Source organism: Chelonoidis abingdonii, chromosome 14 (assembly GCF_003597395.2).
Source record: "Chelonoidis abingdonii isolate Lonesome George chromosome 14, CheloAbing_2.0, whole genome shotgun sequence".
NCBI lineage: Eukaryota > Metazoa > Chordata > Testudines > Testudinidae > Chelonoidis > Chelonoidis abingdonii.
The window spans coordinates 35183596-35200763 of NC_133782.1; the positions used below are offsets into that span (position 1 = coordinate 35183596).

The 17168-nt window shown below is 65.4% G+C and overlaps 2 protein-coding genes and 1 non-coding gene across 4 annotated transcripts in view; all 3 read right to left on the reverse strand.

Annotated features, from left to right (window-relative positions):
• Positions 1-1427, reverse strand: part of LOC142047742 (FACT complex subunit SPT16-like) — a 4048-nt gene extending 2621 nt beyond the window's left edge. Inside the window, exon 1 of the mRNA XM_075072375.1 lies at positions 1296-1427. Coding sequence (XP_074928476.1) covers positions 1296-1307 — 12 coding nt within the window. The 5' untranslated portion in view covers positions 1308-1427. The remainder of the gene's footprint in view (positions 1-1295) is intronic.
• Positions 1428-2366: 939 nt separating this feature from the next.
• Positions 2367-17168, reverse strand: part of CHD8 (chromodomain helicase DNA binding protein 8) — a 16552-nt gene continuing 1750 nt past the window's right edge. The window contains exons 3-25 of one of the 2 annotated variants that reach the window (XM_075072376.1): positions 16271-16526; positions 14898-15111; positions 14483-14678; positions 13979-14146; positions 12680-12859; positions 12236-12346; positions 11519-11727; positions 11043-11242; positions 10781-10937; positions 10120-10209; positions 9840-9943; positions 9522-9636; positions 8981-9056; positions 8708-8762; positions 8211-8415; positions 7773-7981; positions 7081-7599; positions 5772-5917; positions 5254-5496; positions 4860-4973; positions 4412-4591; positions 3795-3920; positions 2367-3427 (exon numbers count right to left, since the gene is read on the reverse strand). In XM_075072376.1, the coding sequence (XP_074928477.1) occupies positions 2948-3427; positions 3795-3920; positions 4412-4591; positions 4860-4973; positions 5254-5496; positions 5772-5917; positions 7081-7599; positions 7773-7981; positions 8211-8415; positions 8708-8762; positions 8981-9056; positions 9522-9636; positions 9840-9943; positions 10120-10209; positions 10781-10937; positions 11043-11242; positions 11519-11727; positions 12236-12346; positions 12680-12859; positions 13979-14146; positions 14483-14678; positions 14898-15111; positions 16271-16526 (4353 nt within the window). In that variant the 3' untranslated portion in view covers positions 2367-2947. The remainder of the gene's footprint in view (positions 3428-3794; positions 3921-4411; positions 4592-4859; positions 4974-5253; positions 5497-5771; positions 5918-7080; positions 7600-7772; positions 7982-8210; positions 8416-8707; positions 8763-8980; positions 9057-9521; positions 9637-9839; positions 9944-10119; positions 10210-10780; positions 10938-11042; positions 11243-11518; positions 11728-12235; positions 12347-12679; positions 12860-13978; positions 14147-14482; positions 14679-14897; positions 15112-16270; positions 16527-17168) is intronic. The other variant, XM_032786031.2, reaches the window with a different exon arrangement.
• Positions 5071-5178, reverse strand: LOC116828070 (small nucleolar RNA U6-53/MBII-28). The gene has a single exon (XR_004374428.1). It is a non-coding gene; the product is annotated as a small nucleolar RNA U6-53/MBII-28 (small nucleolar RNA).

Here is a 17168-nt window from a genome sequence, read left to right on the forward strand (position 1 = left end):
TAAGCGAGGCAGGGGAGGGAGAAGGAGGGCAGGGAGTCCGGGACAGGGAAAGCGAGGCGGGGCGGGTGGAGGTCAGGGAGCAGCAGACCGGGGGGGGATGGCAGAGTCCACGGGGGGCGGAAAGCGAGGCGGGGGGGCAGGGAGGTCCGGGGGCACAGAAAGCGGAGCAGGGGAGGGGGGAGAGGCAGGGGCCAGGGAAGTCCCGGGGGGCAGGGATAAGCGAGCCGGGGGAAAGGGGAGGGAGTCGGGGGCGCCGGAACAGGGGGGGCAGGGATACGGGCGAAGGCGGCCGGGGGGGGAGAAATGGGGCAGCAGTGAAGTAACACGGTGGGGGGCGAGTGGGGACAGATAAGCGAGCCGGGGGGTAGGAAGGGGCATGAGCGGGGCAGGGCAGCGACGCGGAAAAGGGGAAGGCGACGGGAGAGGGGGGAACAGGGCAGGAGGTCCCGGTGGAGCAGGATAAAGCGAGGCCGGGGGGGGAGCAGAGGGCAGGGAAGGGTCCGGGGGGCGCAGGGCAAAGTCGAGGCCGGGGGGCAGGAGAAGTCGGGGGGAGTTTATAAGCCGAGCCAGGCGGGGGGAGAAGGGGCAGGGAGGTCCTGAAGGGGGCAGGTAATAAGCGAATGGCCGGGGTGGGGTCAGGGGGGCAGGTCCAGGGGGAGATGCATCGGGAGGGTCCGGGGGGCAGGGGATCCGGAGGATAAGAACGGCCGGGGGCATGGGAGGCTCCGGTGGTGGGCAAGAGGAGTTCCCGGGGGCAGTAAGCGAGGCGGGCGAGGCGGGGAAGGGCGGAGGGTCCGGGGGGGGGGCAAGGGATAGAGCAGAGGTCCGGGGGGGAGAAGGGGGCAGGGAAGGTTCCGGGGGCGCAGTGGATAAGCGAGCCGGGGGGCAGAGCGGTGAGGGGCAGGTAGTCAGGCCCAGGGGCGGGGATAAGGCAGAGCCGATAGGCGGGATAGCGAGCCGGGGAGGGTCCGGGGTGGTGCAGAGGTGGAGATAACGAGGCCAGGGCAGGGAGGAGTCGCGGGGGGGGCAGGGAGTCAACGGGGCAGAAAGAGAAGCCGGGGGCATGGATGGCGGGGGGTCCGGGGCGAGGGGGGGGGCGAGGGGGGGGAGGTCCCGGGGGGCAGGAATACAGCGACCGGGGGCGGGGAGGTCCGGGGGGCAGGGAGTACCGGCGGCATAAGGGGTGGCGGGAACGGGCAGGATAGCACGGCGGGGTCGGGGGGGGCAGGGATGGTCCCGGGGCAGGCGATAACGAGGCCGGGCGCGAGGGGCCGGAGGGGAGGTCCCGGCCTGACCTGCCAGTCCATATGAGACCTTTACCAGGCGGTAAAGGCCTCGCGGCTCAGCCGATCGCCATGGAGACTCCGGCTCGGCCGTCCCCGCGCATCCAGGCCCACCCGCGGCCCCTCGGCCCCGGAAGCGCCTCCTCCGCCCCGCCCCGCGACCCACTTTCCGCTCCGGCCGGTGCCCGCGCCCGCGGGCCCCCCCATCCACTTCCAGGCGCGGCCCCGAAACGTCCCGCCCCGCGCAGACGGCCTCCCCAGGCGCGCGCGCAGCGCCGGGCACGTGATCCCGCTACGCATGCGTAGCCTGGATACCCCCCTTCCCGCGTGATAAACACGTGGTTACGCCGCCGCGCGCCCTCGACCACGTGACACCCTGGCTCCCACGCGCAGCCCTCCCCTCCCCTCTCGCCTGCACGCGCGCCCCGCCGGAAACCTGATGCGCGCTCAAGAGGGGAGACCCATGGGTCAGGAGGGGCTGGATGGGGGGGAGGGGCGGGGGGCCCAGGGGCCAAGACAGGGGAGGGCACAGAGCCCCCCTGGGCCAGGACAGGGAGCCCCTAGGGCCCAGTGGGGGAGAGAAGAGAGGGCAGGCAGCCTGGCTGGTCTCCCACCCTTTGCCCTGGATCGTGGGGGAGGGGCAGGGGTAGGTGGTGCCACGACAGGGGAGGGGCACAGAGCCCCCCTGGGCCAGGACAGGGAGCCCCTAGGGCCCAGTGGGGGTGGGGTGGAGGGGGAGAAGAGAGGGCAGGCAGCCTGGCTGGTCTCCCACCTTTTGCCCTGGAGGAGGCTGGGACAGGTGGCCCAGGCTGACACTCCAGCAAGGGGCAGACTTCAGGCCCCATAGGGGGAGCAGGGCTGGGTGCCTGCTCACCCCCCCCAAGGGCCGGCTGGGCCTCCGCAGGGGAAGGTGCACCAGGAGGGAAAGGCCTGGCAAAGTCTCATTTCGGAGCCTGGAGAGCCTAGTCGCTCATGGGACAGGGCTGCTGTGAAACTAGATAAGACTTGCTCCCTCTGCCCCAGGCATATAGCTCGGAGTCCACAGTTCCTCCAGGCCCACCGCATACACCAGGGGTAGGGGACTTTTTTTTTTGCATTTTGTTTCTTTTATTAGAAAAAAAAATCCAACTACAGGAAGCGCTAACCCAGGCCACCCCCACCCCTCACCCGCTCCAGCTGCATGGCAGCCCCCACAGGGTCCCGGCCCCACTGCAGCATCTCCTCCCCACCCTTGCCCTATTACACAAGACATATTACATATTTATATAAATATAGCCCCCCTCCCCCCTACAATACAGCATTGGGCCCTGCACAGCTGGGGCTAAGAATAGGGGCTGCCACCCCCTGAAGGCCAAGTAAGGAGCAGGGATAGACGCTGGCCGATAATGCCACAGGTTGGGAGGTGACCCCAGCTGATGCCTCATGCTGGGATGCAGTTTTACTGGCCAAGCCCACATACATCAAGCCCAAGGAGGCTCCCCTGCCCCAGGACAGGCTCTGTGCCCATTCCCATCACCCCAGGTCAGGGCAGAGTCCCCCCAACTCTGTATACTGACCCCCAGCAAGGGAAGAGGATTGTTTGATGGATGCTGAGGGCCCATGATAGGGTCTCTCCAGCCATCCCCCACATAGTGAGTTCCAGTACCCCCTTTGGTCTGTTCAGCTCAGTTGCCTCCGTCATTAGCACCATCACTGGAGTCTGAGTTGGCTGGCATCATAGGGTCATCGAGCAGGGAGAAGTCCTGTTCTGAACTGGCATAGCCCTGAGATAAGTTGTCTATCTCCTCTTCCTCATCCTCTTCTTCCTCTTCAGGCTGCGGGTGCCCCAGGGAGCCCAGGTGCATGTGCGGGCCTGGGGGATAGCTGCCATGGCCCAACCCTGAGTGCAGCAGGGATCCAGAGGAGGAAGCTGTAGGGAAGGGCATGTATGGCAGGGAAGAGCCAGGGGCTGGTCCAGGCTGGAAGGGGCCATGTAAAGACAGAGGCCCCATAACCCCCAGCTGGCCCCGCCCGGCCCCGCCCATCAGGGATACCATCTTGGACAGCTCCACACCAGCCTGGCGACCCCGTGGCTGTTTCAGGCCCCCATCGGATTCCAATGGCCCTGGCAACAGTCGGCTCATCACAGGGTCAGTCATGAAGCCCTGGGAAGGGAGAGAGAGGGGCGAGGATTTAGTGGTGCAAGGCTCCCCACCCCAGTGCACTCCCGCTGTGGGGCTAGCCTGCCCCCAACAAGGAGAGTGGACCCCCCCGCCTAGCAGCTAGAGATTTCCCTCACTGCCACACCCCTCTCCCAAGGGAGCAGACACCATAGGGGGATCTGAGGGATGAAACCCAAGGAGAATCAAGGCAGAGACAGAGAGCCTCTGGGCCTTGTCCTTGTAGAGAGTTAGAACAGGCTGTATGAAGGTGAACGGTAAAGGTGGGGGGTAGATCAATGGGAGGGGGCTGGGTGAACCCTGGGTGAGATGGAAGGGGGTGAACAGGGAGGGGTTAGCTCCTGCCTCTCACCTTCTTGCCATTGTGGGAGCCACTGGCCCCCAGGCCCCGTTCCAACCCCGGCAGGCAACTCAGCTCCACTGGGCCTGTCTTTTTACACCGGTGCCACTTGTGCTGCTTGCGCCGCTCTTCCATGTACTGGGGGGTGGGAACAGGGAATGATACACAGGGATCAGGGCAAGAGAAAGTGACAACTGGTTATTCAGCTCTGGCTCTGCTTCCCCCAGCGGAGCAACTTCTCAGGGCCCCACCTCCCTGAAGGGCCTCTACCCGACAGCAGCCTCACTGCACCAGGCTGCAGTAGTTATCAGAGCCTCCCTCTATTTGGGGCCAACCAGAGTCCATTCCCATAGGGCCCTGGGCCTGCTGAACACTCCTGGAGTGTGTTCCGGGCACAGTTGTGTCCCTGGGAGTGAGGGGGCAGTTCAGGTGGATCACATGCAGGAGAGCCACACCAGGGAGGAAGAGAGGTGTGTGTGTGTGTCCATGTCCAAAGCCCATTTCTCTCCCATGTCCAGACTGGCACTGGGGAGCAGGAGCCCAGGCTGAAGAGGCAGGAAGCGGGGGCCTGAGGGCTCCGGACTCTCCAGCATGGCCCTGACAGAAGGGAGAGGCGGGGTGACACTCACAGCCAGGAAGCGGGGGTCAATGGCAAAGTCAGGGTGTGCATGTAGCCAGGCCTCCAGATCAGCTCGGCGTGGGGCTGCCTCCCCCACTAGCAATGTCCCATTGGCCTTGTGCACCACTGGGATCCGTGCCTCCAGGTCGATGTCGGGGCCCCGCAGCCCTTCCAAGCACTGCAGCTCCAGCTGGGGCAGAGACACCCCCAGTCAGGAGAGTGAGACCCCACCGAGCCCCACCAGCCACGAGAGAGGACCCCCTCCCCCCAACAATCCCACCTCCCCAGGTACTACAGCTCCAGCTGAGGTAGAGACTCCCCCAGTCAGGAGACAGACCCTCCCCTCAGGCACTGCAGCTTCCATGAAGGCTGACACCCCTGTGCATACAACCCCACCTCGGAAGCTCTGCAGCTCTGGCTGGACCCCCACCCCCTCCGATACACTCTCACCCCCTCACCTCCACCAGCTTTTTGCTGCTCTTCTTGTGGCCCAGTGGGTGCGGGTGCCGCTCATGTAGAGTGCCATTGGGGATCAGCTTATGCTTCTGGAACGTCAGCTTGATCCCCTCCTCCTGGGGGAGAGACAGGGTCAGCATGGGGGCCGGGAAATGGGGGCCAATGCCATCCCAGCATGACCTCCTCCCCCCCCCCCGAACCACAGGGGAGCAGGCACCTCAGGTCTCCATGAGAAGCGAGCTTAACTCATTCTTCCCCAGGGCAGAGCCACATGCAGTGCCAGGGAGATGTCGGTATTAGCATGGCAAGTCATCACAGGCACCACCTCTGGAGAGACATCCCCTGTAACCCCCACTCCCCCTCCCACGGGACTGGCACCCCCAAACCTCCACTCACGTCCTTGATCTGCACAGTGAACTCCTTATCCTCGGGGCTGTGCCGGAGACGGGTGTACAGGGCTGGCGCTTCCTCCTGGGGGCAGGCATGGGGAGCAGGCGAACTGGCATAGTCACCTGGCAGCCGAGGGGCAAGGTCTCCCCCTTGGACCCCGCAGAGCTCCTGGCTGCGCTGACTTGAGGGCCACTTCCCCGACAGCACAGCCTGACACACCAGGTCGATGCGGTTAATGAGCACCCGGTCCTGGGGGAGACCGGGGGTGGGGGGGGGAATGTCAGTGTCACCATGGCAACCACCCCATTACGAGCCGTAACTATGCCAACCACCCCATTCCCCCCCCAGAACCAGGGCAACCACCCCATCCCCCCCACAGAGCCACAGCAACCACCCCATCAAAACCTGCCATGTAACTATAACCCCTAAACACCCCCACAGAACCTACCCCCAACAGCCCCACCCAGCTCCTCAGATGATCAGGGCCGGGTTTGTGTCTCCCTGCCCTGGCCAGGGAGCAGTACCTTGGGCCACTCGTGGGCACGCTGCCGCTCCTGCAGCAGCAGCTCCGGGGCAGTGGGCTGGGGAGAGTCGCCCTCCTGGGAGGTGGGCAGGGAGAGCAAGGACGACTCCTCCTCCTCGGACAGCTTGCCCCCGCACGGCATGGTGCCTGGGGGTGGGGAAAGAGCGGGGTGGTGAGCCGGACACCACAGTCCCCATAGTCAGCTCCTCTCTGCAGGGCATTGTGCCTGAGGGTGGTATACAGAAACCCTGCCCCCCATGGACAGCTTCCCCCTGCAGGGCATCAGGCGTGGGGAGAGTCAGATACCCCCCACCCCATGGACAGCTGGCCCCCGCACGACATTGTGCCTGGGAGTGGGGAAAGAGCGGGGTGGTGAGATGGACACCACACCCTCCATGGTCAGCTCTCCTCCGCAAGGCACTGTGCCTGGGAGGGGGGGCGGGGGGGGCGTGATACAGACACCCCGCGCCACCCCATGGACAGCTTCCCTCTGCAGGAAACCAGGCGTGGGGAAGAGATGGACACCCCGCGCCACCCCATGGACAGCTTTCCCCCACAAAGCATGTGCCTGGGGGTGGTGATACAGACACCACACCACTAATGGGCAGCTTCCCCTTGCAGGGCACCAGGCCTGCGGGGTGGGGAGAAAGACACCCCCCCTTCCCCCTCCGCAGGACACCATGCCAGAGGGATGGTGAGAGACACTCCACCCCATAGGCAACTCCTGCCACAGGACATGATGCCTAGGGGGTGAAGGTAGCGGGAGACAGAGGATGGTGAGAGACATCTCCTGCCCCCCACTCCTGCCACAGGGAGACGGAGGGCTCCTGCTTCCCACAGCCAGGGCCCATCCTGCAGGCTGCCCTGCCTGCGGAGAGAGACAAGGGAGAGGAGGATGCAGAGACAGACTGCTTTGCCCCCACCCCCCTAGGGGCTTGTCTCTCAGGCCAGGGGACACCTTGATATCAAAGTGTGTGTGGGGGGAGAATTCCTGGCTCCATGGGCCTTTAAGGGCTTCTGGAGGTGGTGCAGGAGGGCACCCCCACTTCTCATCACAGTCACTGGAACGGGGGGGGGGGCGGTCAAGTCCCTCACCCTAGTTTGCAGTCAGAGCTGGCTGAGGGAGACCCCTAGCTCAGTCTGGTTACAGGGAGAACGTATGGGGGTCCCATACTCCACGCAGTCCGCAGAGCAGGACAATGACCTGGACGTGGAAGGGGGCGGGATCCCTGGCTCAGGGAGGGTATGGGTGACCCAGAGGGGACGGGGTGGAAGCCCAGGGAGAGGCATACAGGGGGTCCCAAACTCACCCCTCTCGTCGTCGCTGTCCTCTGAGCAGGACGACGACGACCCAGACGTGGAGGGCGAGAGCTTCCCCAGGTCGAGCTCGGAGTCCGAGTCATCAGCCGAGTCAGGCTTGGGGAGAAGCACAGGCAGCAGCGGGGTCGGCAGCTCGGGCGTGGGGGGCAGGGGGGAGGCTGTGGCAGCTCCAGCACCCCCTGCAGGGGGTTGAGGCATCCCAGCCTGGCCATGCAAGTAGCTGAGGCGGGCGGCCAGAAAGGAGAAGTCGGGGTCCTGCATGACGGTGGTGTTGGTCTGGCTCAGCCCATGGCGTGCTGCCCCCTGCAGGAGCTCCCCGTCGTGCCGCCCATACTCCCACCAGGTGGGCAGCTCGGGGCCTGGTGGCTGGCACAGGGCCAGGCGCTCCTGCAGCAGCGGATGACACAGGACCTGCTCCCGCAGACGGCGCAGCAGGTCCACGCGATACAGCGTCCTGGAGGCCCGCTCCTCCGAGATGGGCTCGATGAACAGCGTGGGGTCTGGGGACTCTGCGGGGAGAGATGGGGGGGAGAGGGGGGCACAGGGCTCAGAGATTTTGGGAGCCCAGACCCCCAACATTCCCCTATTCTCACCCTATCTTATGCCCACTCAGGGCTGCTGGCAGACAGACAGACAAACTCACCGTCACTGACAGCCAGCACAGAGACAGACAGACACTCACCATCGCTGGCGGCCGGGGGCAGCCGGCACACCTGCCGGCACATGGCCACAAACCCATGGAAATACTTTGTGAGGCTTTCATCTGTCTTGCGGTTGAGCCGTGCCAGGGCCCGGAAGCGGCCCCAGTGGAAACGCAGCGTGTCAGGGTCGTACTCCACCCCAAAACTGGACACCACGCGGTAGAAATCTGATTGCTCCCGACGCGTCCACCTGGGGGCAGGGAACAGGAAAGCCTCAGCGGCCCATGGAGCTGAGCCAGTCCCTAGGATGATGCATTTCTGCCCCAAGCCCCACCACCCTCGCCCCAGATCCCAGACCAGGCACCCCCATCCCAGAGGCCTGTGGTGGCTGCAGGGTGCGTGTCCCGTCTCCACAGCACCCCCTTGAACAGGGTGGGGCTCCCCCTCTCCCCTTTGGCTGCATGTTGCCCTGGCCTCACCGCTGCTGCTTCTCGCGGCGCACCATCTCTTTGAGCTTGCAAGCTGCCTCGCAGCGCCGGCGCCGCCGGTCCCCCCGTTCTGCGGCTTCCATCTTCAGCTGCTCCTGCTTGTAGCTCCGCTGGCAGGCGGTGATGAGGCGCCGCAGGCGGGCCGTGAGTACCGAGCCCGGCGGCCAGAACAGGTGCCCAGGCTGGGCCGGCTGGCCTGCAGGGGGACAACAGGGGTTAGAGCCCCCACAGTGCACGGACTCTGCACCCCAACACTCCCCCAGCTGGCCTGCAGAGGGACAACGGGTCAGAGCCCTCCCAGTGCATGGACCCTGCACACCCCCCCCCCCCCCCCGGCAGGCCTGCTGGGAGACAGGGGTCAGAGCCCTCCAGCGCACACAGACCCTGCACCCCAAACCCCTCCTAGCCACCCACAGCCTACATGCTACAGGACAGTGCCTGTTTTAACCCCCTCTGTGCTCCAGCCACCCTCTCCCTCACCCCCCTACCTTCATCCCCATCCACCACCGAGATCTCCTCGTCCAGCAGCATCAGGGGATCAGCCTGGGGGTGAGGAAGGAGACAGACACTAAGGACTGGGAGTATTGTGCCCCTCAGCCATTTCACCCGCCCCCTGCCCGACACGCAGCCTAGTGCCTACCCCAGACAGGGACAGATGCCCCCAGGAGCCAATGAGGGGGCTGGATTATGGCAGGGGGATGGGGAACTCAGTGTGGAAAGGGGGACCCTGGGGTGAGGGGGTGGCCAGGAGTAGCTCTCACCTCATCATCCTGCTCCTTGGCTGGCCCGGACAGCGGTTTGTATTCAGGGTCCTCGCAGTCTTTGTCAAACTCCGCCCTGAGGCCCATGGGAAAGTTAGGGGTTAGGAACTGCCCCCAGCTGGGCCTCCTCCACAGCCCCTGCGGGGCTGGTGCCTCAGAACATTCCCCGACAGGGCAGAGCCACGTGCTGCTGGGGGGTCGGTATTACACCCCACCCCTCTGGACAGGTTACCCAGGCCCCACCCTGATGGCTGCCACTCCCCCTCTCTACCCGCATGCCCAGGCCCTGCCCCTAGACCAGGGGTTCTCAAACTGGGGGTTGTGCGAGCTGTCAGTCTCCACCCCCAAACCCTGCTTTGTCTCCAGCATTGATAAGAGTGTTAAATACAAAACAGGGTTTTTAATTTATAAGGGAGGTGGCACTCAGAGGTTTGCTGGGAGAAAGGGGTCACCAAAACACAAGTTTGAGAGACACTGCCCTGGACAGTCACTCACCCTGCCCCCGTGCCCAGGCCCCGCCCCTACCCATGACAATCCTCACCCCTCCCCCACATCCAGGCGGTGCTCCGCAGCGATGGCCTTGTCATCGGGGCGCCCGGCCTTCTCCAGGAAGCAGAGAGCAGGGTCAGCTCGCATCGTGTTGTACTTTTCGTAGCCTGGGGGGAGGAGGCACAGGTCAGGGGTCAGCACCCCGCTGCCCTCTCTGTGCACAGAGACACACACTGGGGCCAGAAACAGCCTTCCCTGGCCCAGCCGCTCTGGGCCTGTCTGCTCCCTTCCCATCACATGCACAATTCACCCCGCCCCGTGCTGCCAACCCAGGGGAGCCGAGTCCTTACACCCACCCCCACACACGCACCATGCTTGAAGACCCCAATAAGCAGGGACTTGTCGGCCTCAGCGTCCCACCAGCCGGTTGGCACCTCCAGCTGCTCCACCAGCGGGAACCAGATGTCGATCTCGCTGAGAGGAGAGAGGGCAGAGAAACAAGTGAGATGCAGGCCCAGACGCAGGGAGGAGAGGGGGCAAGCGACTGGGACGGACCAGGGACAGGGCGGGAGACAGAACAGGCAGCAGTGAGGGGCATGGGGGGGGAGAGGCAGTGGAGCACAGTGTGGGAGGGGCAGAAGGTGCATTACCTGGCACCAGCACCAGCCAGCACCTTGCTGGCCTGGTCCCCAATCACCTCCTGGCGCAGGTAGTACAGCATTCGCACTCGCAGCAGCACCCTGGCAGAGACACATCGCAGGGTCAGAGAGAACACTGAGCCCATGCTGGGGATCAAGAGGCCAGGGCCCCATCCCCAGCCAGGGGAGAGCAGCCCGGACCTGTAGTGGGGTGTGTGTGTGTTGTGGGGAGCCCGGACACCTGGGTCCCCTGTACCAGTGGTGGGTGGGGGTGTGTGTGTGTACTACTGGTGAGTGTGTGCGTGTTGTGGGGAGCCCGGATGTCGGGGTCCCCTGTACCAGTGGCGTGTATCGGAGGGATGTGGGGGGCAGGGAAGGAGAGCTGGATGTCTGGGTCCCCTGCTTGTACCAGTGTTGAGTGTGCGCGCTGGGGGGAGGGGGCCTGGACACCGGGGTCCCCTACTTGCATTAGTGGTGAGTGTGCGTGTTGGGGGGCAGGCGGATGCCTGGGTCCCCTGTACCAGTGGTGAGAGAGCGAGCGTGTGCATGCTGGGGGGCAGGCAGATGCCTGGGTCCCCTGTACCAGTGGTGGGGGGGTGGGGGAGAGGGAGAGAGTAAGAGTGAGAGTGAGTGTGTGTGTGTTGGGGGGAACCCGGACACCTGGGTCCCTTACTTGTTGCACTGGTGCTTGAGGTGCTTCTTGTAGCTCTCGTCCTGGAAGAGCGTGTCAGGGTTGTACTTGCGGATCCACTCGGCTTTGTGGACATCAAAAGTGCTCTGGGACTTCACCTTCTTGCCCTTGCGCCCCCGCGGCACGGGGATTGACAAGCCTGGAGGACAGATGGACAGAGAGGTCAGCTCAGGGCGTCACACCCAAGGGGCTCCATGGCTCCTCTCTGAGGCAGCTAGGCAAGGAGCGAGCTGGGATCCCTCACCCGAGTGGTTCTGCAGCTCCTTGGCCTTGCCGTTCTCAGCCGGGCTGATCAGGTCCCAGATGAAACCCTTGATGTTCTCATCACCTCGGTAGTGCAGCAGGCAGTAGACCAGGATGGCACGGCAGATCGTCTCCACGTCCCGCTCCGACAGGCGCCGCTTGAACCGCCCGTGGGACAGGATCTCTCGCCAGCGGCCCCAGCTGTGGGGAGCTGCATGGGTCAGCGCTGGCCCCGAGACCCCTCCCCCAGTATCCCCTGCCACAAGGAACCCGGACTACCAAGTCCTCCCACCAGCACCCACAGGCCTGGGGGACTGGCTGGTTGAGCGCTGGCCCTGAGATCTCCTCCAGATACACCCCCCGTGTCCCCTGCCACAAAGAACCCAGCCATACCAAGCCCTCCCACCGGCACCTGCAGCCCTGGGGGACTGGCTGGGTCAGCGCCAGCCCTGGGAACCCCCGACAAGCCCTCCTTACCCATAGACCAGCAGGTGCTTCTCCACGCGGAAGCAGTCCGTACGCCCGTATGAGTGGTGCAGGGGGTGGTGGCGGTCATGACGTCTGGAGCGCGGCCGCTCTTCGTCCTCGCTCTCCAGGTCCGAGAACTCCACCAAGTCGTCGTCCTTCAGGGTGCTGAAGTGCCGGGTCTGCTTCCGCACCCGCGGCGTGTCGATCACCAGGTTATTCTGGGAGGGGAGGGACGGTTACACCTAGATTGGGGGGGGGGGGGGGGGCGCACACAGGGAGTGCTGCCAGCCCAGCCCCCAGAACCAGCTCCTGCTGTAGGAGAGTAGCTCTAGGATATGCCTCCCACCCCTCCGGCTGGGAGAACCTCCTGCCGCCCAGACCCCCTCTCCACCTCTCCAAGGTGGGTTCCCTTTCAGGACAGGCTGGGGCTTTTGGGGGCGCCCAGGGAAGCCTGGGAGTGAGAGCTAGAGCCAGGAACCTGGGGGGGCTCACAGCACAGCGGGAAACTGCCTCTCCTCCAAGTAGGGCTCTGACCCGATGCCCATCCACAATACTGGGGCGACTGTGTCTCTGTCTCCCATGGGGACGGGAAGTTCTGGGGTCCCTAGCAACCCACTCCCCCACCCGATGCTCTTCAGCCCCTCCCCCCACAGCTGAAGAGGGCATGTTCCCCACCCCCAACACCCATGTCCCACGCCCCCTTTTGCCCACTCCTCCCACCCCGACCTTGCTGTTCAGAAGGTCCAGGTCCAGGTCCGCTTTCTTGGCCCATTTCTGCCAGAAGTTGGGGTCATCCAGGGCGATATCTGTGCGGTTCTCCGAGGCCACGAAGCTCGCCTGGTGGAGGCAGCTAGGGGGTTAGTAATGTGTGGGGAGGGGAGAACAGGGGGGGAACGGGGTAGGCGGCGGGGGTGGTGCCCCTGGATCTCCAAGCTCCAATGCACCATGTGTCTAGCCGTCCCATTTGTCCCTCCACACTTCCATTCCCCACCCACAGGCTGACCTCAGTGTCCATCTGTCCCTCCCACCGGGATACCGGTGAGCCATGGCCCCGCAGGGCAGTGGGGAGGCAGAGCTGGACCCTGGTGAAGGGGGAGCTCCTGCACTCTCTCCAGAAGCGGGGGTTGGGGGTATCTACAGGAGGAATCTGCGCGGGGCAACCGGGGGTACCTTGGCGAAGGTGGAGCCCTTTCCCTCACTCTCAATGGTGATAGTGGTCGTACGGCGCAGCAGGATCTGGTCAATATCCTCCTCGCAGAACTTGGAGCCCTCATCGTCCTCCTCCATGATGGCAGCGTAGGCCCCCTTGCGCAGCAGGTCCTCGATCTCCTTCTTTGAGAACTGCTGGATCTGGGGAGGGGGACAACACACCGTTCCCACAGGTACCCCCAACGTCACAGCAACTCCCAGCCCCCCAGATCCGCCTCCCCACCATGCCCCCACCCCAGCCCACGGGTACCCCAACGTCACAGCAACCCCCAGCCCCCCGGATCCGCCTCCCCACCATGCCCCCACCCCAGCCCACAGGTACCCCAACGTCACAGCAACCCCCAGATCCACCTCCCTGTCATGCCCCCACCCCAGCCCACGGGTACCCCAACGTCACAGAAACCCCAGCCCCCCAGATCCGCCTACCCACCATGCCACCACCCCAGCCCACGAGTACCCCAAAGTCACAGTAACCCCCAGCCCCCCAGATCTTCCTCCCCACCATGCCACCACCCCAGCCCACAGGCACCCCAAAGTCACAGCAACCCCCAGCCCTCCAGATCCTCCTCCCCACCATGCCACCACCCCAGCCCACGGGCACCCCAACATCACAGCAACCCCCAGCCCTCCGGATCCTCCTCCCCACCATGCCACCACCCCAGCCCACAGGCACCCCAATGTCACTGCAACACCCAGCCCTCCGGATCCTCCTCCCCACCATGCCACCACCCCAGCCCACGGGCACCCCAACATCACAGCAACCCCCAGCCCTCCGGATCCTCCTCCCCACCATGCCACCACCCCAGCCCACAGGCACCCCAATGTCACTGCAACACCCAGCCCTCCGGATCCTCCTCCCCATCATGCCACCACCCCAGCCCACGGGCACCCGAACGTCACTGTACCACTCAGCCCCCTAGAACCGCCTACCCGCCATGCCCCAACCCCAGCCCATGGGTACCCCAACGTTACTGCACCCCCCAGCCCCCCAGATCCTCCTCCCCCTCATGTCACCACCCCAGCCCACAGGTACCCCAATGTCATAGCCCCCCTGGAACCTCCCCACCATGCCGCCACCACCCCAGCCCATGGGAACCTCCAACGTCACAGCCCGCCTGAACCACCTCCCCACCATGCCACCACCCCAGCCCAGGGGTACCCGAACGTCACAGCCTCCCACCAGCCCACCACCCTGAGCCCACTAGTCCCTCTTCCTGGGGCTGGATTGGAGCCATGCCATGGCTCCCCGCGCACTCTCACCCCGGCGATGCTGCCCTCGCGCCCATTCATGGACTGCAGCACGGCCTTGTCCAGCCCCAGCTTGAGGCTGGCCTTGTCGAACATCTCGCGCTCGTAGGAGTTGCGGGTGATGAGGCGATAGACCTTCACGGCCTTGCTCTGCCCGATCCGGTGGCAGCGCGCCTGTGCCTGGGGAGAGAGGGGCATCATGGCGCTCGGTGCGTTTGGTAGGGGGAGGAGCCAGAGCCTGGGGCGCGGGACCCAGCGTGTGCTGAGGGACAGTGATTGTTGGGCCTGGGAAGGGCATGGGGGTGGGACAGCCCCAGGGGATGCTCAGGTATGGGGCAGGGTTGTGGGGTAAGAGAACACTCAGGGACCCCAGAAGGTGCTCTGTGGACGGGGAGCCCTGGAGAAATGACGATGACACTGCAGGGAGTACAGGAAGAGAAGGGCATGACCCCCTCATCAGCTCTCGGAGGCAGTACACAATGGGGACGGTGTGGGGCAGGGGAGGGTCCCCGCTACCTGCAGGTCGTTCTGCGGGTTCCAGTCTGAGTCGAAGATGATGCAGGTGTCGGCTGCGGTGAGGTTGATACCCAGGCCGCCTGCCCGGGTGCACAGCAGGAAGACGAAGCGGTCCGAGTCAGGCTTGCTGAAGCGGTCGATGGCGGCCTGCCGCAGGTTCCCCCGCACCCGTCCGTCAATCCGCTCGTACAGGTACCTGCGAGGGAGGGGCCAGCACCGTGTTTACGTAGGGCCTAGTGATGGAACTGTATGCCCCGCTGCACTACCACTAGCCCCGTATACCCCTTCCAACCTACCACAGCGTGTGTGGATGTACGCCCTACAGCAGAGCTAAGGTCACCCCCCCACAGATCCCAACCCCTGCCGGGAAGAGCATCTGTTCACACACACGCCCTGGAATAGCAGGTGCCCTCACCGCCTCTGGATGAGGTAGTCCTCCAAGATGTCGAGGCAGCGCACCATCTGTGAGAAGATCAGCACCTTGTGGCCGCCTGCCTTGAGCTTGGGCAGCAACTTGTCAATGAGCACCAGCTTGCCAGCCGAGCGCACCATGGCCTGGAGGTGCAGGTCGTGGGGCACGTAGTGCGGGCAGGAGTCCCGGAACTCAGCCAGGATCTTCTCCTCCGCGCCTGACGGGGAAAGAACAGGTGGCCGCGTTAGCCTTGGGTCCTGCATTCCCCCCACCTGGCCCCACTGAGATGCCCCCTTTGGAGGGACGGGTTCCGGTGGCGAGGGGGCAGCACTGCCCAAGGGGAGAGCCCCCCACCTGGCCGCAGTGAGATGCCCCCATTGCAGGAACGGGCGCCGGCGGCGAGGGGGCAGTGCTGCCCAAGGGGAGAGCCCCCCACCCGGCCGCAGTGAGATGCCCCCATTGCAGGGACGGGCGCCGGCGGCGAGGGGGCAGTGCTGCCCAAGGGGAGAGCCCCCCACCCGGCCGCCGTGAGATGCCCCCATTGCAGGGATGGGCGCCGGCGGCGAGTGGGCAGTGCTGCCCAAGGGGAGAGCCCCCCACCCGGCCGCAGTGAGATGCCCCCATTGCAGGGACGGGCGCCGGCGGCGAGGGGGCAGTGCTGCCCAAGGGGAGAGCCCCCGCCTGGCCCTGCTGAGATGCCCCCATTGCAGGGACGGGTGCCGGCGGCGAGGGGGCAGTGCTGCCCAAGGGGAGAGCCCCCGCCTGGCCCTGCTGAGATGCCCCCATTGCAGGGACGGGTGCCGGCGGCGAGGGGGCAGCGCTGCCCAAGGGGAGAGCCCCCGCCTGGCCCTGCTGAGATGCCCCCATTGCAGGGACGGGCGCCGGTGGCGAGGGGGCAGTGCTGCCCAAGGGGAGCTGTGGGTACAGGTGCCGATGGCAAAGGGGCAGCACTGCCTGAGGGGAGAGCCCCCGCCTGGCCCTGCTGAGATGCCCCCATTGCAGGGACGGGTGCCGGTGGCAAGGGGCCAGCGCTGCCTGAGGGGAGAGCCCCCTGCCTGGCCCTGCTGAGATGCCCCCATTGCAGGGACGGGTGCCGGCGGCAAGGCGGCAGCGCTGCCCAAGGGGAGCTATGGGTACAGGTGCCGATGGCAAGGGGGCAGCACTGTCCGAGGGGAGAGCCCCTGCCTGGCCCTGCTGAGATGCCCCCATTGCAGGGACGGGCTCCAGTGGCAAGGGAGTAGCGCTGCCCGAGGGGAGCTGCAGGGACAGGTGCCGGTGGCGAGGGGGCAGCCCCCCGCCTGGCCCTGCTGAGATGCTGCCATTGCGGGGGCGGGCGCCAGCTGCCCAAGGGGAGAGCTCCCCACCTGGCCCCTCACCGTTGATGAGATAGGGGTGGTTGCAGCACTTGCGCAGCTCCATCATGGTGTTGAGCAGGTTGGGCATATTGGTGTGCCCCGCTCCCTTGGACAGGAAGGAGAAATTCTTCTCCAGGATGGCCCGGTAGTATTTCTTCTGGATGTTGGTCAGCTCCACCTCGATGATGGTCTCTTGCTTGGGCGCCAGGTTCTTCTCTACATCCTCCTTCAGCCGCCGCAACATCATGGGTTTCAGGATGGCCTGGAGCTTCTGCACCTGGGAGCAGGGCCGGAGCAGTCAGCACTGGGGCGGTGGGGCTGGGGACACGCCCTCAGGGCAGGGGGAGGAGGTCTGCACATGTGGGAGGAGCCCAGGACCAGGAGGCTGCGGTCTGGGATGGGTGTTGTGAACAGGAGACAGAGAACAGGGGTGTGCAGGGTAGACAAGGGGCTTGGGGCGTCCGCGCAGTGTGGTGTGGGACAAGGCGCACGGACAGGAGTCGAGGAGCTCATGGTGCGCAGGCAGGGGATGAGGGGCTCGGGGAGGGTGGGGAGGTGGGACAGGGAGGTCGTGTGCAATGGGGCTTGGGGAGGGCAGGGAAGTGGGGTGTGGACAGTGGGGTCAAGGGGTTCAGGGAGGGCAGGGCGGTGGGGACGAGGCCCTTGGGGAGGGTGGAGGAAGGGGCATGGGGAGGGCAGGGAGGCGGGGCAGGGGACAAGGGGCGCGGGGAAAGGAGGGCGGCGGTGTGGGCAGGTGCGGATGGCAGGGGACGAGGGGCGCGCAGAGGTCAAGGCGGTGGGGCAGGCAGGCGCGGATAGTGGAGGACGAGGGGCTCCGGGAGGGCAGGATGGCGAGCAGAAGGGCTCAGGGCGGGCGGGGAGTGGGGCGTGGAGGGCAGCAGACGAGGGGCTCGGGGAG